Raw genomic sequence first — 21,493 nt, forward strand, 5'->3', positions numbered from 1 at the left:
ACAGCCTGTCTCACTACCAACAGCCTGTCTCAGTACCAACAGCCTGTCTCAGTACCAACAGCCTGTCTCACTACCAACAGCCTGTCTCAGTACCAACAGCCTGTCTCGGTACCAACAGCCTGTCTCGGTACCAACAGCCTGTCTCAGTACCTACAGCCTGTCTCACTACCAACAGCCTGTCTCAGTACCTACAGCCTGTCTCACTACCAACAGCCTGTCTCACTACCAACAGCCTGTCTCAGTACCAACAGCCTGTCTCACTACCAACAGCCTGTCTCAGTACCAACAGCCTGTCTCAGTACCAACAGCCTGTCTCACTACCAACAGCCTGTCTCACTACCAACAGCCTGTCTCAGTACCAACAGCCTGTCTCAGTACCAACAGCCTGTCTCAGTACCAACAGCCTGTCTCAGTACCAACAGCCTGTCTCACTACCAACAGCCTGTCTCAGTACCAACAGCCTGTCTCACTACCAACAGCCTGTCTCAGTACCAACAGCCTGTCTCAGTACCAACAGCCTGTCTCACTACCAACAGCCTGTCTCAGTACCAACAGCCTGTCTCACTACCAACAGCCTGTCTCAGTACCAACAGCCTGTCTCACTACCAACAGCCTGTCTCGGTACCAACAGCCTGTCTCGGTACCAACAGCCTGTCTCAGTACCTACAGCCTGTCTCACTACCAACAGCCTGTCTCACTACCAACAGCCTGTCTCACTACCAACAGCCTGTCTCACTACCAACAGCCTGTCTCAGTACCTACAGCCTGTCTCACTACCAACAGCCTGTCTCACTACCAACAGCCTGTCTCACTACCAACAGCCTGTCTCAGTACCTACAGCCTGTCTCACTACCAACAGCCTGTCTCACTACCAACAGCCTGTCTCACTACCAACAGCCTGTCTCAGTACCAACAGCCTGTCTCAGTACCAACAGCCTGTCTCACTACCAACAGCCTGTCTCACTACCAACAGCCTGTCTCAGTACCAACAGCCTGTCTCAGTACCAACAGCCTGTCTCAGTACCAACAGCCTGTCTCAGTACCAACAGCCTGTCTCAGTACCAACAGCCTGTCTCACTACCAACAGCCTGTCTCACTACCAACAGCCTGTCTCAGTACCAACAGCCTGTCTCACTACCAACAGCCTGTCTCGGTACCAACAGCCTGTCTCAGTACCAACAGCCTGTCTCACTACCAACAGCCTGTCTCAGTACCAACAGCCTGTCTCACTACCAACAGCCTGTCTCAGTACCAACAGCCTGTCTCGGTACCAACAGCCTGTCTCACTACCAACAGCCTGTCTCACTACCAACAGCCTGTCTCAGTACCAACAGCCTGTCTCACTACCAACAGCCTGTCTCAGTACCAACAGCCTGTCTCACTACCAACAGCCTGTCTCAGTACCAACAGCCTGTCTCACTACCAACAGCCTGTCTCAGTACCAACAGCCTGTCTCAGTACCAACAGCCTGTCTCACTACCAACAGCCTGTCTCACTACCAACAGCCTGTCTCAGTACCAACAGCCTGTCTCACTACCAACAGCCTGTCTCAGTACCAACAGCCTGTCTCACTACCAACAGCCTGTCTCAGTACCTACAGCCTGTCTCACTACCAACAGCCTGTCTCAGTACCAACAGCCTGTCTCACTACCAACAGCCTGTCTCAGTACCAACAGCCTGTCTCACTACCAACAGCCTGTCTCAGTACCAACAGCCTGTCTCAGTACCAACAGCCTGTCTCACTACCAACAGCCTGTCTCAGTACCAACAGCCTGTCTCACTACCAACAGCCTGTCTCAGTACCAACAGCCTGTCTCACTACCAACAGCCTGTCTCAGTACCAACAGCCTGTCTCAGTACCAACAGCCTGTCTCACTACCAACAGCCTGTCTCACTACCAACAGCCTGTCTCAGTACCTACGGCCTGTCTCAGTACCAACAGCCTGTCTCACTACCAACAGCCTGTCTCAGTACCAACAGCCTGTCTCAGTACCAACGGCCTGTCTCAGTACCTACGGCCTGTCTCACTACCAACAGCCTGTCTCAGTACCTTGATGTTGGAGGTGTGCACCTCGGCCAGGAGGATCTGCTCCGGCTTCAGGCTGCACAGCTCACTTAGCTGCTTCTTCAGGCCGGTGTACTTCTCGTCCATGTTCATCCTGACGCCGTAGCGCACCGGAGTGGAGCCGTCCAGCTTGATGACTGCAAACACAGCAGACGTTACACGGGTCCAGGCCCCATCACCTGCTGGTGTCCCGCCCCCTCACCGGTGATCTCCAGGTGCATGGAGCTGTCCATGGGCAGCGGCAGAGACAGGAAGTTGAAGGGGTCGAAGCGCACGCTGATGTGTCCACACGTCTTACACTTCACCTGGGACTTGAGCTGGCCATGGAACAGATCCACCACGATGGAGCGGTTCCTACGCAGGTGGTTGTCCCAGGCCTTTGGGGGGGGACACGGTAGTGAGATCAAAGTCCTCCACGCCACAGAGATACCAGACCAACATGAACTTTAACCAGCAGAGCAGAGCAGCCCCCACCCTCTGACAGCCACTAAACACAGCACACTCCACCCGGTTTAGCCGTTAGCTTTTAGCCCATCAGATGACGTTCATTCAGTAATCTGGATTAAATTCGGAGTCTCTGATAAATCAAGTGAACGTTTAAACTCAGTGACTGTTTCTAAGCTGCAGCAAGAGACTCCCCCAGTGAGGCTCTGCTGGACACCATCTGATTGGAAGGTTGCTCTCTGACCTCAGAGGCCACCTCCCAGTCGGGTCGGCCGTCGCTGTCCTTCAGCTCCACGTAGGGCTTCTCGTGGACTCTGTTCAGGTCTTCGTGGAGGCCGTCCAGCAGGAAGGCCAGCAGCTCCTGGGAGTCCTGCTGCTGGAAGCCGTTGAAGCGGGGGGCGTACTTCGCTATCGTCCACTGGAGGAGGAGACACCCCCCAGTTGAGTTTTATCTGGAACCCCTCGACACATGCTGTGTGGTTTCTGAGCTCCTACCCTGAGTTTGAGCGGCGCCACGTTCTTCTGCGTCCCGCTCCACAGCTCCATCACCAAGTCGCCGTAGCACTTGGCCATGTGACCTCTCATCCCAATGGGGTTGGTTCTGTGAACACACCAGCAGGTTAGACGTGAGCTTTCTCCACAGCGGGGGCCGGGGTCACACGGGCGCGGGGGGTCACCTGTTGAGCTCGTACAGGTGTCTTCCTGAGATGAAGTAGTCGGTGAGGGCCTTGGTGTTGCTCACACACTGGATGCTGGAGTTCATGAAGCAGGTGTTCCCGAGGTTACTGAGTCCAGTGGCTCCTTTCTCTGTGGGGACTGAGGGGGGGCATCAGGTTAGAGTCCAGCCAGCATCAGGGTCTGATGCCTGACAGGCAGGACCATCAGCCAATCAGAGCTGCTGACCACACCCTCATCAGTGAGCTCCAGAGGAGAGAATCATCTCCTGCTCACCTTTGTGTCGGTCCATCTTACTGCTGTTAGCGATGAAGGACATCTCCTCGGGCCAGCTCATGTCCTTGTTCCTGACTGGAGGAGATTCAGGGGATCAATGATCAATAATCACAACATCCTGACCTGAGCCAGCTGTTAGCAGCTGTTAGCACCCGTTAGCAGCCATTAGCGGATGTTAGCACCCGTTAGCAGCCGTTAGCGGAGATACTTTCATACCTTCAATCACGAGCTGCTGCTCATCCTGGATCTTCAGGCTTTCTAACGTGTGATCTTCATCGTCCAGGAGGGTGAGGTAGTTCTGCAGGAGGGAGGAATCAGGCTGAGTCTACTTCCTGACAGGATGATGGTTTCGTTGTATGTCTGGTTTTACTCAGGATGAAGTAAAGGATGATGACACGTCTCCTCAGGTGAAACATGTTCTGGTCCAGGATGGGGTTCCTGTCTCTAACTCTCAGCTGGATGTCCGTTTCATGGATGATGTTCATTGATCTTATAGAACACGTTGCACATACATCCTCAACTATGAATCCATGATGTACTGACATGTGACACGCGTGACATCATATTTACTTTACAGTCTGTAACAGTTCATAACGACACCCGATTCTCCATCTGAATGGGGGCGTTTTGGGTCAATTATTCCTTTAATCCACCCACGTTGGACAGAATGGGGGTAAAAACTGGAAGAAACGTGGGGGGGCTCACCTCACTGTTGTAGAGCCACAGCCTCATGTCCTCCTCCTTGATGCGGAGCCTCTGGGACAGGTACAGGTGGATGTCCTTGATGGTGCCCATGCGGCTGAAGCAGCCGGTGTAGGCCAGCATCCTCTTGAGGGGGGCGCTGGGGGACGGGACGTTACCTGCTGACCCACAGAGGACAGTAACATTCACCATCTGACCACCAGGGGGTCCCGTTGGGTCCAAGACACGTGTGTCACATCAGATCAATGATGACATCATCGTTCTGGAGGATTAGTAAGGAGGCAGCAAGAACGGGCCGTTCAATCAATCTGCTTAGACTTGATTGGTTAATCAATTTAGTGGATTTGGTGGAGTCAGATTGGATTAATCAATACAAACCAATTAGTATTAGTCCTGTTAAATAATTGATTTCACAATCAGAGCTAAAGGTGTGATTTTAATACTTCTGTCTTCCATCTGCACAGCTTTGCTATTCAACTGTTGGGTGGGGGGGCGTGTCCACGCGCTGCAGACATGCTGCAGACGCAATGCAGACGCATCTGCAGACCCAATGCAGATTCGCTGCAGACACGATGCAGACGGACTGAGTACGGGCTGCAGACGTGATGCAGATGTGCTGCAGACAGACTGCAGACGGACTGCAGATGCGCTGCAAACGTGCTGCAGACGCGCCGCGGCTGTCATGCAGACGCGCTAGAGACGCGCTGCTGACGCGATGCAGACGTGCTGCAGACGTGATGCAGACGCGCTGCAGACGCGATGCAGACGTGATGCAGATGCGCTGCAGACAGATTGCAGACGGACTGCAGATGCGCTGCAAACGTGCTGCAGACGCGCCGTGGCCGTCATGCAGACGCGCTAGAGACGCGCTGCAGACGCGCTAGAGACGGGCTGCAGACGCGCTGCTGACGCGATGCAGACGTGCTGCAGACGTGATGCAGACGCGATGCAGACGTGATGCAAACGCGCTGCAGACCCGATGCAGACGGGCTAAAGACGTGATGCAGACCCGATGCAGACGTGATGCAGATGCGCTGCAGACGTGATGCAGACGCGCTGCAGACGTGATGCAGACGCGCTGCAGACGTGATGCAGACGCGCTGCAGACGTGCTGCAAACGTGATGCAGACGCGCTGCATCCTTACAGACCAGAGGCTTCTAATGGGAGCTGCTCTGATGGAAACTCGGCTCCACTGGGACTGAGGTCTGCACACTGGATGAAACCTGAGCCGCTGTCTTCATTAGGATGAGATGGTAGGACCGTTCCAGGAATTAGTCGGATCCTCCAGTGGTAACAAACAATAACTTTAAAAACTGCTCTAAAGGAAATGAACGAACTCTGGGATCTGAGCAGTCCCTCACTCCTATCACTGCTTTACCGTTGCTATGGGAACACATGATTATGAGGGTGGGGGGGTTCTGACCACCATGTCCTCCACCTCAGGTATTGATAACCTTGTATTATCAATACCTGATTATATTGTATTACTTTTATTACTGACAGATCAGATCATTCCGCTGCAGAGAACACAGTAAACCTGTTGTAGTCATCACCCTGGTGAGAGGATAGACACGCCCCACTGTGTTCCCGCCCTCATTACCCAGAGTGCAGTGCACCAGAAAAAGTGAGGAAGCTTAAAGTTGAATGGCAAAATCTGTGAAGACTGAAGGAGATGCAGTGATTCCTTCCTGCTCCAGAGACTAGACCAGTCCGCTGGAGGAGGACTGGGGGGTGTGGGGGAGGGCTGAGTGTTTGGTGGGGGCTTGCTCTGCTCTTGCTGCAGGCTTACGTTACCTCTTGGTGGGGGTAAATATGGTGGGAGCATTCGCAGGCCGGCCATACCCATGTTGACCCAGATGTTGGACTGGGGGGAGCGTGTGACCGGCTGCTGCCGCAGGAACAGGAGGTAGCGGGGGAAGAGCTCCAGCTCCGCCAGGCCCAGCCTGCTCTCCAGGATCACCTGCAGGGGGGGGGGGGGGGCAGGAGGATGAGGAGGTGAAACCATGAAGATGCCTTTAACTTAGAACACATGTGTCAAACTGAAGGCCCGGGGGCCAAATGTGGCCCTCCACATCATTTAATGTGGCCCATAGAGAATATCAGGTCAGAGTGTCTAAAATAAACAGGACAAAAGTGTGTTTTGACCAAAACTACATTTCCCACAATGCAGTAGTTCATCCCATTCCAACTCTGACTGAACGTAGTGAACGAAGTTAATGTCCTAACTTGTGTCTGATGTTATTTTTCTTTATTGATTGATAGTTTGATCCTTGATTGATGGAGTTCTGTGGGTTTAATAACCTGATAAATTAAAAGGATTTATGTTAGAACAGAGAAACAAACAAACATGTTTTTTCTGTCTAACTGTAATGTTTGGAACTAGAATCAGTCAGAAATTCAGTTATTTAACATTAAGGAGTAGTTACATTTAGTTACATTACACTGAGTTACATTTAGTTACATTTATTAGTTACATTAAGGAGTAGTTACATTTAGTTACATTACACTGAGTTACATTTAGTTACATTTATTAGTTACATTAGGAGTAGTTACATTTAGTTACATTACACTGAGTTACATTTAGTTACATTTATTAGTTACATTAAGGAGTAGTTACATTTAGTTACATTACACTGAGTTACATTTAGTTACATTTATTAGTTACATTAGGAGTAGTTACATTTAGTTACATTACACTGAGTTACATTTAGTTACATTTATTAGTTACATTAAGGAGTAGTTACATTTAGTTACATTACACTGAGTTACATTTAGTTACATTTATTAGTTACATTAAGGAGTAGTTACATTTAGTTACATGTATTAGTTACATTAAGGAGTAGTTACATTTAGTTACATTACACTGAGTTACATTTAGTTACATTTATTAGTTACATTAAGGAGTAGTTACATTTAGTTACATTACACCGAGTTACATTTAGTTACATTTATTAGTTACATTAAGGAGTAGTTACATTTAGTTACATGTATTAGTTACATTAAGGAGTAGTTACATTTAGTTACATTACACTGAGTTACATTTAGTTACATTTATTAGTTACATTAAGGAGTAGTTACATTTAGTTACATTACACTGAGTTACATTTAGTTACATTTATTAGTTACATTAAGGAGTAGTTACATTTAGTTACATTACACTGACTTACATTTAGTTACATGTATTAGTTACATTAAGGAGTAGTTACATTTAGTTACATTACACTGACTTACATTTAGTTACATGTATTAGTTACATTAAGGAGTAGTTACATTTAGTTACATCTGGCCCTTTGAGGACAGACATGATGCTGCTGTGGCCCCCAGTAGAAATGAGTTTAAACTCCTGGGTTAGAGGCTACATGAAGGCTTCAACTTAAAGGTTAAATAATAATCAGACATCACTGTTTGCCTCATCAGATTGAATTTTACTTTGGGAAAAAATGAACTTAAAGGTTATAACATGGTTATAACACACTCTGGTTCAGGACAAACTTCAGCTGTGAAGCTTCAGGATGGAGTCGGTGCAACTTCTCTGTTCTGGTGGGACCGGTCTATTCTCTGGGAGACTCGACCCCAATAGTGACTAAACCTGCAAAGCCTCTGTGAATAATTTGATCACTATAATATTTATCTGTAATAATCATCCATCAGGTTCAGCTCAGACCAGCCCAGACCAGTGCTCTGACATCACTGGTGTCACTGGTGTCTCTGGTGTCACTGGTGTCACCGGTGTCACTGGTGTCACTGGTGTCACCAGAAACACCAGTGACACCAGTGACACCAGAAACACCAGTGACACCAGAGACACCGGTGACACCAGTGACACCAGTGACACCAGTGACACCAGTGACACCAGTGACACCAGTGATGTCAGAGCAAACTGGGTTCACACCACAGATCTGGTCTGATGCGTCCAGAGACTCCTCAGTGAGGCCTGAACCATCTAAACATGTTCAACCATCTGCAGTTTGGAAGAGAGATGCTAATAACCAATGAGAGCCACGTCCCAGAGCAGCTGCTGGTGTTGCTAAGCAACCTGGAAAAGCATCCTAGTGCTTGGACACTGGGACTCCCAGCAGAGCGCTAAGATCCAGACGCATCATCAGACACGTTTAACCTCCTGCTCCGCACAGGAACTGAGGAAAGATGTCGGGATCTGCACCGGGTTTCTATGTGTGTGTGTGTGTGTGTGTGTGTGTGTGTGTGTGTGTGTGTGTGTGTGTGTGTGTGTGTGTGTGTGTGTGTGTGTGTGTGTGTGTGTGTGTCCTCCTGTACTCACCGGTCTCGGGAGGCTGAGGTTGGCGCCGTACCAGTGGTAGAGCGCCCGCCACACCGGCTCTGGCACCGTCTCAAAGTCTCTGCTGGGCAGCAGCTGCAGGGAGCTCTTCAGCCTGCCCCCCTCCATGGTTAACGTAGGGGCCTGGGGGGGCACAAACACACCAGCATCAACGGAAGTACTCTCTGCCAGCTCCCATTACAGATAACAGACGCGTCCCAGCGCCGCCACAGCCTGCTATCACCACTAATGGTGGTGATAAAAACACGGATGCACCATCTGGTCCCTGAAAGCCTCCCTCAGCTGAGCCCCCCCCCAACAGGAAGCCTCGTGTTTTTCTCCTCACAAAGGAGGAAGCAGAACCATCTTGTTCTGACGCCCATGGCTCAGTTCATACGTGTTGGAGCTCATGTGGAGAAAAACACGCCGTGAATCCGTCACTCAGCAGCGACCTGTCCAGAGGGAACCCAGAGACAGACGGACAGGAAGTGGACCCAGAGACGAGCAGGAAGTGGATCCAGAGACGAGCAGGAAGTGGATCCAGAGACGGACAGGAAGTGGACCCAGAGACGGACAGGAAGTGGATCCAGAGACGAGCAGGAAGTGGATCCACAGACAGGAAGTGGATCCAGAGACGGACAGGAAGTGGATCCAGAGACGGACAGGAAGTGGATCCAGAGACGAGCAGGAAGTGGATCCAGAGACGAGCAGGAAGTGGATCCACAGACAGACAGGAAATGGATCCAGAGACGGACAGGAAGTGGACCCAGAGACGAGCAGGAAGTGGATCCAGAGACGAGCAGGAAGTGGATCCACAGACAGACAGGAAGTGGATCCACAGACGGAAGGGAAGCGGATCCACAGACGGACAGGAAGTGGATCCAGGGGACGGATTCAGTCTGAACGACAGTCAGACATGAAGCCAAGCGACTGTCTGACCCTTTAGAGACTAACGGTGGCGTTTGGGTCGCTGTGTGGGGGAGGGATGACATCATCACTTCTGGAGGGGGTCAGGGGGGACATTGTGACATCACGTCGGGAGGCGTCGCCCTCATTAATCCCTCCCATAGCAATGATGATGTAATAACACGATGGTTCCAGCAGGTAGAACAGACCCCGCCCACCCATCGCCAAAAATATTGAGACACCAGTCTGAACACCAGCCTCGTGTCTGAGGCTCAGAGAAAAGGCTAGCCGTAGCTAATGCTAGGCTGGTAGGTTCAGCAGGACGTCTCCTTTCTGACAGACGGAGGTCAGCTGGAACCATCGTGTTATTACGTCATCATCGCTGTGGGAGGGGTTAATGAGGGTGACGCCTCCCGACGTGATGTCACTATGTCCCCCCTGACCCCCTCCAGAGGTGATGATGTCATCCCTCCCCCACACAGTGACCCAAACCCGACCGTTAGTCTCTAAAGGGTTAAACCTGACAGGCCCACAGGAATGGTACGCGGCCCCTCGAGGCTGTCACATGACGCACACACACACACACACACACACACACACACACACACACACACACACACACACCTTTACGGCGTCGGTGGTGACCAGTGGCTGGTTGTCGATGGCGCCGGGTCTCTGCGCCGCCAGCTGGGACGGGAGGAGGCCATTGGCTGCAGGGAAACACTGGTGGTTGCTGTCGGAGACGCCGTGCTGACGGGCGAAGCAGCCGTCCGTCGTGGGGGGGGCGGTCTGGGGGCTCAGGCCTGGGGAGACACACAATGTCAGTCGATCACATCTGGGATCACATTAATAATGATGTAAACGTTTACAGGGTGTAGGGTCAGGTGTTGGGGGGCCGCTTGTGTCGACCCCCCAACAGAGACCCGCTAACAGAACCATCATCAGAACCAACAGCTGGGTGGACCAATCACAGCCAGGCTGGACCGGTGTCACAGGGGGGTTCACTGACCGCTCTCCGTAGCCTCCGACGCGCTGCACACGCCCTCAGGTGACCTCTCCTCAGCGGGGCCGACCCAGCTGAAGCCCCCCAGCGCTCCCAGTCGCTCCGGAAGGGTGGGCTCGCTGCCGGGGGTCCTCAAGGAGTTCAGGACGGACGGCTGCTCCACCACAATGCCCTTCTGCTCCTGGAGGAGACAACAGAAGGTTCAGACACAGATCAACGACAGGATGATGTAGGACCCAATGTTGTCCTCCTGTAGGAACTAAATGATGTAGGAACCAATGTTGTCCTCCAGTAGGAACTAAATGATGTAGGAACCAATGTTGTCCTCCTGTAGGAACTAAATGATGTAGGAACCAATGTTGTCCTCCAGTAGGAACTAAAGGATGTAGGACCCAATGTTGTCCTCCTGTAGGAACTAAATGATGTAGGAACCAATGTTGTCCTCCAGTAGGAACTAAATGATGTAGGAACCAATGTTGTCCTCCTGTAGGAACTAAATGATGTAGGAACCAATGTTGTCCTCCAGTAGGAACTAAATGATGTAGGAACCAATGTTGTCCTCCAGTAGGAACTAAATGATGTAGGAACCAATGTTGTCCTCCTGTAGGAACTAAATGATGTAGGAACCAATGTTGTCCTCCTGTAGGAACTAAATGATGTAGGAACCAATGTTGTCCTCCTGTAGGAACTAAATGATGTAGGACCCAATGTTGTCCTCCAGTAGGAACTAAATGATGTAGGACCCAATGTTGTCCTCCAGTAGGAACTAAATGATGTAGGACCCAATGTTGTCCTCCTGTAGGAACTAAATGATGTAGGACCCAATGTTGTCCTCCAGTAGGAACTAAATGATGTAGGACCCAATGTTGTCCTCCAGTAGGAACTAAATGATGTAGGACCCAATGTTGTCCTCCAGTAGGAACTAAATGATGTAGGAACCAATGTTGTCCTCCTGTAGGAACTAAATGATGTAGGAACCAATGTTGTCCTCCTGTAGGAACTAAAGGATGTAGGACCCAATGTTGTCCTCCTGTAGGAACTAAATGATGTAGGACCCAATGTTGTCCTCCAGTAGGAACTAAATGATGTAGGAACCAATGTTGTCCTCCTGTAGGAACTAAATGATGTAGGAACCAATGTTGTCCTCCTGTAGGAACTAAATGATGTAGGAACCAATGTTGTCCTCCAGTAGGAACTAAATGATGTAGGAACCAATGTTGTCCTCCAGTAGGAACTAAATGATGTAGGAACCAATGTTGTCCTCCTGTAGGAACTAAATGATGTAGGAACCAATGTTGTCCTCCTGTAGGAACTAAATGATGTAGGAACCAATGTTGTCCTCCTGTAGGAACTAAATGATGTAGGAACCAATGTTGTCCTCCAGTAGGAACTAAATGATGTAGGAACCAATGTTGTCCTCCAGTAGGAACTAAATGATGTAGGAACCAATGTTGTCCTCCTGTAGGAACTAAATGATGTAGGAACCAATGTTGTCCTCCTGTAGGAACTAAATGATGTAGGAACCAATGTTGTCCTCCTGTAGGAACTAATTGATGTAGGAACCAATGTTGTCCTCCAGTAGGAACTAAATGATGTAGGAACCAATGTTGTCCTCCTGTAGGAACTAAATGATGTAGGAACCAATGTTGTCCTCCTGTAGGAACTAAATGATGTAGGAACCAATGTTGTCCTCCTGTAGGAACTAAATGATGTAGGAACCAATGTTGTCCTCCAGTAGGAACTAAATGATGTAGGAACCAATGTTGTCCTCCTGTAGGAACTAAAGGATGTAGGAACCAATGTTGTCCTCCAGTAGGAACTAAATGATGTAGGAACCAATGTTGTCCTCCTGTAGGAACTAAAGGATGTAGGAACCAATGTTGTCCTCCAGTAGGAACTAAATGATGTAGGAACCAATGTTGTCCTCCTGTAGGAACTAAATGATGTAGGAACCAATGTTGTCCTCCTGTAGGAACTAAATGATGTAGGAACCAATGTTGTCCTCCTGTAGGAACTAAATGATGTAGGAACCAATGTTGTCCTCCTGTAGGAACTAAATGATGTAGGAACCAATGTTGTCCTCCTGTAGGAACTAAATGATGTAGGAACCAATGTTGTCCTCCAGTAGGAACTAAATGATGTAGGAACCAATGTTGTCCTCCAGTAGGAACTAAATGATGTAGGAACCAATGTTGTCCTCCAGTAGGAACTAAATGATGTAGGACCCAATGTTGTCCTCCAGTAGGAACTAAATGATGTAGGAGGTTCAGCCTCCACACCCCCCAGGAGGAAATTAATCCAGCAGAGGTAGAGATGTAAAAGTTACATTACGGGAGTAATGACATGACTGTAGTATTTAGAGTAGTAATGACATGACTGTAGTATTTAGAGTAGTAATGACATTACTGTAGTATTTAGAGTAGTAATGACATGACTGTAGTATTTAGAGTAGTAATGACATGACTGTAGTATTTAGAGTAGTAATGACATTACTGTAGTATTTAGAGTAGTAATGACATGACTGTAGTATTTAGAGTAGTAATGACATTACTGTAGTATTTAGAGTAGTGATGACATGACTGTAGTATTTAGAGTAGTAATGACATGACTGTAGTATTTAGAGTAGTATTGACATTTAAATGACATCAGATTATAGATTATAGATGTAAATTTAATAAATAACAATTAAAAAACAACAACTTATGAACAACCTATGTCTGTATGTTGAGGACTAGCTGTGCCACTATGAACCAGTCTTATCTTCCTGTGTGGGGCTACTGCTCCAGGTGGAACATGAGCCCCCCCCACAGTGACTCACATATTTAACGTAGTCCTTCCACTGCTGCCACCACAGGATGGAGATGAGGAACCAGTTCTGCCCCGGCTGCAGGCCGTGTCTGCCCTCCCTCTCCAGCCAGCCTCTGGACACAGGAAACACAAACGTTACCCAGCCCCCCAGGACGTCCTCATTGGCTGCTGGTGGATCTAGAGGTCAGGTGTGTACCTGATGATCTGTCCCTCCTCCTCAGGGGTCCCGGGCCGGAGCCCCAGGACGATGTGGCAGACCTGGACCAGGACAAAGGAAGGAGATGAGGTGTAACACCAACACCAGCCACAGGGGGGCAGACCAGAGTCACCCACCTGGAACAGCAGGTTCAGGAACTCGTTGGCCAAAGCGCTTTGAACGCTCCAGATCTGGTAGTCCTCCAGGGTCAGGTGACCCAGCTGGGGGGAGAGAACGTAGAGACAGAACGCTCAGTCACAGCAGGGGGGGTATCTACTGCTGCACGGGGGGTATCTACTGCTGCACAGGGGGTATCTACTTCTGCACAGGGGGGGTATCTACTGCTGCACAGGGGGGGTGTCTACTGCTGCACGGGGGGTATCTACTGCTGCACAGGGGGGGTATCTACTGCTGCACAGGGGGGGGTATCTACTGCTGCACAGGGGGGGTATCTACTGCTGCACAGGGGGGGTGTCTACTGCTGCACAGAGGGGGGTATCTACTGCTGCACAGAGGGGGGGGGTATCTACTGCTGCACAGGGGGGGTATCTACTGCTGCACAGGGGGGGTGTCTACTTCTGCACAGGGGGGTATCTACTGCTGCACAGGGGGGGGTATCTACTGCTGCACAGGGGGGGTATCTACTGCTGCACAGAGGGGGGTATCTACTGCTGCACAGAGGGGGGGGTATCTACTGCTGCACAGGGGGGGTATCTACTGCTGCACAGGGGGGGTATCTACTGCTGCACAGAGGGGGGTATCTACTGCTGCACAGGGGGGGGTATCTACTGCTGCACAGGGGGGGGGTATCTACTGCTGCACAGGGGGGGTATCTACTGCTGCACAGAGGGGGGGGGTATCTACTGCTGCACAGGGGGGGTATCTACTGCTGCACAGGGGGGGTATCTACTGCTGCACAGAGGGGGGGGTATCTACTGCTGCACAATTGGGGGGGTATCTACTGCTGCACAGGGGGGTATCTACTGCTGCACATCACCACGTGTAACGAACACGGACACCCCCCTCAAGGTTCTGGCTCACCTTGGTGGTGTCGTGCACCTCCAGAACCTCCTCCACGATGTCCGAAACGCTGCAGCTCAGCTCCTGCAGGAACCACATGGAGAATCAGTCGGTACCGGTACCGGTCTGGGGGTCAGTGGGTCAGTGGGTCAGTGGGTCTGGGGGTCAGTGGGTCTGGGGGTCAGTGGGTCTGGGGGTCAGTGGGTCTGGGGGTCAGTGGGTCTGGGGGTCAGTGGGTCTGGGGGTCAGTGGGTCTGGGGGTCAGTGGGTCAGTGTGTCTGTGGGTCTGGGGGTCAGTGGGTCTGGGGGTCAGTGGGTCAGTGTGTCTGTGGGTCTGGGGGTCAGTGGGTCTGGGGGTCAGTGGGTCAGTGGGTCTGGGGGTCAGTGGGTCTGGGGGTCAGTGGGTCTGGGGGTCAGTGGGTCAGTGGGTCTGGGGGTCAGTGGGTCTGGGGGTCAGTGGGTCTGGGGGTCAGTGGGTCAGTGGGTCTGGGGGTCAGTGGGTCTGGGGGTCAGTGGGTCTGGGGGTCAGTGGGTCTGGGGGTCAGTGGGTCTGGGGGTCAGTGGGTCTGGGGGTCAGTGGGTCAGTGGGTCTGGGGGTCAGTGGGTCTGGGGGTCAGTGGGTCAGTGGGTCTGGGGGTCAGTGGGTCTGGGGGTCAGTGTGTCTGTGGGTCTGGGGGTCAGTGTGTCTGTGGGTCTGGGGGTCAGTGGGTCTGGGGGTCAGTGGGTCTGGGGGTCTGGGGGTCAGTGGGTCTGGGGGTCAGTGGGTCTGGGGGTCAGTGGGTCTGGGGGTCAGTGGGTCTGGGGGTCAGTGTCTGACTGGTTCTGAACCATGTTTCCTGTCCTCCAGCTGTCAGACGTCCAGCTACACTGTTTGAAATGTTATCCGCAAACTGATCCGTGGTCAATATCTTTGATTATTGATAAAATCACTTCCGTTCTGAAACGCTCCGTGCTAATGGGCGTGGCTCTGAGCTCCTCTATCCACCCCCCCTCACATCCACGTGTTTTGTTTACGTGTGCCACGTGACCGCGTGCTACCGCTAACTTCTTTCAACTTCCAGTAACTTTGTTACGACGTTCTGTTTTGCTCTTCTTGTGTGTTTTGTGATGTAACCGCTGATTTTTCGACGCTAGCGTCTTTCTCCGTCAGCTGAGCGTAACTGGTGTATCGTTGTGTAAACACGATGAGACCGGCCCGTCATCACGGAGATGTTGTTGGAGACAAACAGAGTTAGCTCATGGGAGGGGACTCGTGGAGACGAGAGATGATGACCAACGATGTAATTAAAGCTGTTTCCTGACCATGACAGATCGCTGCTAACAACAGGCTAACGCAGACTAATGGGGTTAGAGTACACTCAACTGTTGGCTGATTCCTACTGGACCCCCGTCCACTAACCCCCGTCACACTGATGAGGAGATGTATCAGTGTAGCACTTTAGCCATAAGCAACTGTAAATAAAATAAACGTTATCGCTATGACGATGAGGATACTTTAGCTGACACACACACACACACACACACACACACACACACACACGACTGAGGCGGAGCTAACTAGTTAGCCAAATGCCAGCTGACTTCAACAGCTTGTAGGACCTTTCAGTGTGTAGCTCTGAGCCAGGTCATTACCACACACTGCTACCTTAACCTGAACACAAACGACCCCCCAGGGACGACCACGCCCTCATCCAGGTGGACGATCACGTGTGACTGAGGATTGGTCAGTTTACTCTATCAATCATTCAGTTTGTACGTCACACATCAAACTGTTACACGTCCCAGTGAATTCACCGAGGGTCACTCTTCAATGTACCCCCTGATGCAGGACGTTTGTCTTCCACATGCTAGGATTTGGTCGTTTAGGGAGGAACTGAAAACATCGTAGGACCCCTGAACATGAAGGATTCTCTCCTCCACACGTCTGTGGGTCACTCTGAGGCTGGGGGAGATGCCGGCCTCGGTCACATGACTACCTTCTTAAAGGGGCCGCTCCGGCCTCGGTCACATGACCACCTTCTTAAAGGGGCCGCTCCAGCCTCGGTCACACGACTACCTTCTTGAAGGGGCCGCTCCGGCCGCTAACAGAATACATTAGCACTAAACTGAAGCTAACAAGCTAGCAGAACCAGTCAGAAACACGTTGGTGTGGCGTCACGAGGACGCTGCTAATAAAGTTGATACAAACTGGATTCATTTTTATTATTACAGTTAGAATAAAACAGTGGAATCGTTTTATTTTGTTGGATTTATCCACCAGACCTTAAAGGGACGGTCCGTAAAATATTGTCTGACGTCAAACCGTCTAAATCATCAGATGAGAGATATCCAGTATTGATCAGCAGTCATGATCAGTTTCCAGTCCCGTTAATCCCATCATCAGATCACTGGATCTGGGATGAGGTGGAGCTCTCTGGGCTTCATCTCTGTTCACCGCTACAAGAAACAGTTTGTAAATGGAACAAGAACATTTTTAGCTTAGCTTAGCACAAGGATTACAGCGTCCACTAGTGGGCTCCAGATAAATCACTTCCTGTTTCCAGGTGTTCTCCTTGAATCTGTTTGGAGACCTGAGCTGAGATGTTCTGTTCAGGAGTCTGTCTTGAATAGAAAACCTTCACCAGACAAACTCTGTGCAGCCGTTCCGGTCTGAGGACGCTCCACAGCGTGAGCCAGGATCTGGTAGAGACAGCCCCCCCTGTGAGACCCCACCTCACACATCACTGTGTGAGCAGCTCCTCACAGGGGGTGCATACCAATACTTTAAGTTCACAGATGGTGGTGAACATCTGATCTCTCTGCTGCCGCTCAGGAGAACGCTGTCAAACCGTTCTGATGTGAAGTTCTTGAGATGTTTTGTGGATCAAGAAACTTCCTCTGACTCCCCGTCAGGGTGAGGCGGGGGGGGGGGAACCTGAGTTTTACTCTTTCTTCAAAACGCCCCATGAAAGCATCATTTGTGAATAAACAGACGACAGAAGTAGAATTAAAAGTTAAACATGTTTGTTTGGATGTGTGTGTGTGTGTGTGTGTGTGTGTGCGTGTGTGTGTGTGTGTGCGTGTGTGTGTGTGTGTGTGTGTGTGCGTGCGTGTGTGTGGCGTGATGCAGGGACCTACTGGCAGCGTGTCGGTGCGGTTGTCCTTCCACACCTCCAGCAGGGCCACCACCATCTCATGCAGCTCGTCCCGGGACAGGACGCCGTCCCGGTCCACGTCGAACACTTTGAAGCAAACTGTTGGTGAAAAGAAACCGTTCAGATCCGTCCCAACGACACGCCGCTCCGCCTGCTGCACGCAGGCCCAACACGCTACCAATACCAACACCAGTCCAATGACAACGCCTTTGTGCTAACGACCGAACCAATCAGCTGTACAGCAGCAGTTTGACTCCGCCCTCTGCGATGAACCAGACGCCTGACAGGAGCTCCAGAGGAGGAACACAACCCCCGTCTGGTGCTGAACACACGTGATGAGTCTTCACGTCATGATGTCACACCCCAGCAGCACTTACACTTCTGCCTCTCGGCGACCGGCCCCCGGCAGCAGGCCGACAGCCCACAGGAGATCTCCTTAAAGTCGATGTGATTGTCCCGGTTCTCATCGAAGGCGTGGAACAGACCTGGAACAGAGGATGGTGAGCATCTGGTGAGCTTCTGGTCCTACAGAGGAGGAGGAGGAGGAAGAGGAGGGGGAGGCGGAGGAGGAGGGGGAGGAGGAGGAGGAGTAAGAGGAGGGGGAGGAGGGGGAGGAGGACGAGGAGGAGGAGGAGGAGTAAGAGGAGGGGGAGGAGGGGGAGGAGGAGGAGGAGGAGGAGGAGGAGGAGGACGGTGAGCCGGCCCCACCTTCACTCAGGGAGGCGTGGATGGGCGGAGACACCAGCGGCACAAACGTCTCCAGGTCGAAGCGTCCGGTCCTGGATTGGGCCTTCAGCAGCCAATAGCGCTTCTCCAAGTCGATGATGTCAGACTCCTCCACTGGGGGGGGACACAGGAAGTGGAAATGAGGAGCCTGACGACCAAACTGCTGAGGGACACCTCCTTGTTTGACCCCCCCATGACCTGAACGTAATGCCTTTCAGAGGTCAGAGGTCAGATGTGACGGTTGTTTCTGTATCAGAAGAGAGGAAACATCAGCCAGGACGCCACAGGAACCCCGGGGGGTGGGGGGTGTTTGAGGAACCAAACAGATCAGACCGATATAGAACACCTACCTGCCAGGTCAGCGGAGCCCCCCCCCTTCAACTGATAATCCACAGCTTAGCCTAATACCATTCTGGAGATAGCTAGTTAGCTTTAACACACACACACACACACTCACACACACACACACACACACACACACACACGGGTCTCATACTAGTAACCAGTAACAGCAGCTTCCTCTGGTCCAGAATGCACCTGGTTACCATGACGATGGACCGCCTCCCTGTTTCTGCCTCTGATGGTGGAGAACCTTTACGTTTAATGAAGACATAACATCTGTACCGACCCAGACGGAGACCTGAGACTTTTAAAATTCTCTTTTAAATTCAACGTTTCATCCTACAAGTAAACAAACAACCCAAACAGTTGCCATGACAACAAAAGGTGTCAACATGAATAAATACTGATGGAAAACAACCAACCAGTTTAACCCAACAACAAAAGGAGCAAATGGAGCAGCCGTTTGATGCCCATTGGTTGTCATGGTAACATGCAGCTGTAGGTGTCTGGCCTGGTACCCACCTAGAGGTGCAACTCTGTCCGAGTGGCAGCAGAGAAACCATACCATCATCCAGTCAGCATCCTGACTGGGGGGCCGCCACCGCCAAGAGAACCACACGCTATGTCATCCTGTGTCACCTTTTGTCATCCTGTGTCACTCTATGTCTTCTTATGTCGTCTTAAATCATTTTCTGCCATCTCATGACATCCTATGTTGTCCTATGTCATTGAACATTATCCTATGTCATTCTGTGTCGTCCAATGTTGTCCTATGTCACCCTATGTCACCCTATGTCACCCTATGTCATCTTGTCCTGAGCGCTGGATTCCCACACACGTCCTCTCTCACGCCGTCCGGAGTCAAACGCTAGCCGTTAGCACAGACGTCACCGCGACGCTTCAGTCAAGATTTACAGGAGAGAATCAGGAGCCAGGAGTCTGTCAGTCACTCACACACACACACACACACACACACACACACACACACACACACACACACACACACACACACACTAAGAGGATAAGCAGGGAGCAGCTTAAAGACAGCGTCCATCTTCTGGAACAGCCTTCGGTCTGACGAGCTGATTGGACCAAACCTGACTCTATTATTTTACATCTGCTGTACAGACCCTCAGGCCACGCCCCCACTGGGGGGGTGACACAGCGACATGACGAGGGGTCCATACTGACAGTAGGATAAACACACGTGGACGGGGGGAGGACAGACCTCCTGAAGGGTGATAAGGGAGAGGAGAGCCTGTCAGTCATTGCCCAGGGCAAGTAACGCCCATCCAGGTGTTACCCGTAACGCCCGTGGTGAACCGCTGGGGGTATCTGGTCGTCACACCCCACCAGCTGTCTCCGCCCCTCCAGTTTCTAACGGTGTGTATCCTCACACACACTTCCTGTTCCCTCACTAGGAGGCAGACAGAAGCCCCTGAGGACCACAGAGGACCCCCCCTTTAGGACCTCCAGCTGTGTCCACGAGGACCAATCACAGCCTGGGGTCACACGTGACTCAAAACCATCCCATCATGCTCTGAATCCCCGTCAATGACGTGTGTGTGTGTGTGTGTGTGTGTGAGCCGTACGGTGTGTGTGTGTGTGAGCCGTACGGTGTGTGTGTGTGAGCCGTACGGTGTGTGTGTGTGTGTGTGTGTGTGTGTCGTACGGTGTGTGTGTGTCGTACGGTGTGTGTGTGTGTGTGTGTGTGTTGTACGGTGTGTGTGTGTGTGTGTCGTACGGTGTGTGTGTGTGTGTGTGTCGTACGGTGTGTGTGTGTGTCGTATGGTGTGTGTTTGTGTGTGTGTGTGTGTGTGTCGTACGGTGTGTGTGTGTGTGTGTGTGTGTGTGTGTGTGTGTGTGTGTGTGTCGTACGGTGTGTGTGTGTGTGTGTGTGTGTGTGTGTGTGTGTGTGTGTGTGTGTTTGTGTGTGTGTGTGTGTCGTACGGTGTGTGTGTGTGTGTGTGTGTGTGTGTGTGTGTGCGTGTGTGTGTTTGTGTGTGTGTCGTACGGTGTGTGTGTGTGTGTGTGTGTGTGTGTGTGTGTGTGTGTGTGTGTGTGTGTGTGTGTGTGTGTCGTACGGTGTGTGTGTGTGTGTGTGTGTGTGTGTGTGTGTGTGTGTGTGTGTGTGTGTGTGTGTGTCGTACGGTGTGTGACGCCGGCCAGCGTCTGGTAGAAGGTGGGCGTGTCGCTGTCGTCGGTGAGCGTCACACACACTCCTCCAGACAGGAGCCACCTGGACAGGGTGAAGGCCTCTTTGTTCTGCAGCAGCCAGTTCCTGAAGCGCTCATAGCTCACCTTATCACTCTACACACACACACACACACACACACACACACACACACACACACACACACACACACACACACACAGCTCAGGTTTAGAAACGAAACACATCAGGAGGTTACAGTGACACACAGTGAACAGCGTCCTTTGGTCTCAGGTGTGTGTGTGTGTGTGTGTGTGTGTGACATCATCAGTGTGTGTGTGTGTGTGTGTGTTGGTGTGTGATAGGGGGTTCTACTGACCTCACTGAAGCACAGCTTCAGGGAGGGGGGGATTTCTCCATCCAGGACCTGTAGAACCGCCTCGATGTCTTCCCTCGCAGCGCATCCCCCCAGATCACTGGCAAACAGGCTGAAGAGGTCTGTGGGAACAGAACAGAACCAGTCACAGAACCAGTCACAGAACCAGTAACAGAACCAGTAACAGAACCAGGAACAGAACCAGTAACAGAACCAGGAACAGAACCAGTAACAGAACCAGTAACAGAACCAGTCACAGAACCAGTAACAGAACCAGTCACAGAACCAGGAACAGAACCAGTCACAGAACCAGTAACAGAACCAGTAACAGAACCAGGAACAGAACCAGTCACAGAACCAGTAACAGAACCAGGAACAGAACCAGTCACAG

At 51.2% G+C, this 21,493-nt stretch overlaps 1 protein-coding gene across 4 annotated transcripts in view; it reads right to left on the reverse strand.

Annotated features, from left to right (window-relative positions):
• The window catches only part of usp32 (ubiquitin specific peptidase 32), a 50,206-nt gene that overhangs the window by 12,858 nt on the left and 15,855 nt on the right, over window positions 1-21,493 (reverse strand). Inside the window, exons 4-24 of one of the 4 annotated variants that reach the window (XM_068317093.1) lie at window positions 21,106-21,224; window positions 20,725-20,884; window positions 18,215-18,346; window positions 17,884-17,991; window positions 17,490-17,605; window positions 14,394-14,456; window positions 13,490-13,573; window positions 13,353-13,414; window positions 13,167-13,269; window positions 10,355-10,529; window positions 9,970-10,148; window positions 8,443-8,583; window positions 6,006-6,123; window positions 4,166-4,320; window positions 3,677-3,758; window positions 3,461-3,535; window positions 3,187-3,325; window positions 3,005-3,110; window positions 2,754-2,927; window positions 2,268-2,442; window positions 2,051-2,202 (exon numbers count right to left, since the gene is read on the reverse strand). In XM_068317093.1, the coding sequence (XP_068173194.1) occupies window positions 2,051-2,202; window positions 2,268-2,442; window positions 2,754-2,927; window positions 3,005-3,110; window positions 3,187-3,325; window positions 3,461-3,535; window positions 3,677-3,758; window positions 4,166-4,320; window positions 6,006-6,123; window positions 8,443-8,583; window positions 9,970-10,148; window positions 10,355-10,529; window positions 13,167-13,269; window positions 13,353-13,414; window positions 13,490-13,573; window positions 14,394-14,456; window positions 17,490-17,605; window positions 17,884-17,991; window positions 18,215-18,346; window positions 20,725-20,884; window positions 21,106-21,224 (2,618 nt within the window). Of the gene's footprint in view, window positions 1-2,050; window positions 2,203-2,267; window positions 2,443-2,753; window positions 2,928-3,004; window positions 3,111-3,186; window positions 3,326-3,460; window positions 3,536-3,676; window positions 3,759-4,165; window positions 4,324-5,957; window positions 6,124-8,442; window positions 8,584-9,969; window positions 10,149-10,354; window positions 10,530-13,166; window positions 13,270-13,352; window positions 13,415-13,489; window positions 13,574-14,393; window positions 14,457-17,489; window positions 17,606-17,883; window positions 17,992-18,214; window positions 18,347-20,724; window positions 20,885-21,105; window positions 21,225-21,493 lie in introns of all 4 variants that reach the window. The other 3 variants (XM_068317092.1, XM_068317091.1, XM_068317090.1) reach the window with 3 other exon arrangements.

The sequence above is a fragment of the Antennarius striatus genome, chromosome 6, assembly GCF_040054535.1.
Source record: "Antennarius striatus isolate MH-2024 chromosome 6, ASM4005453v1, whole genome shotgun sequence".
In the NCBI taxonomy this organism is placed as follows: domain Eukaryota; kingdom Metazoa; phylum Chordata; class Actinopteri; order Lophiiformes; family Antennariidae; genus Antennarius; species Antennarius striatus.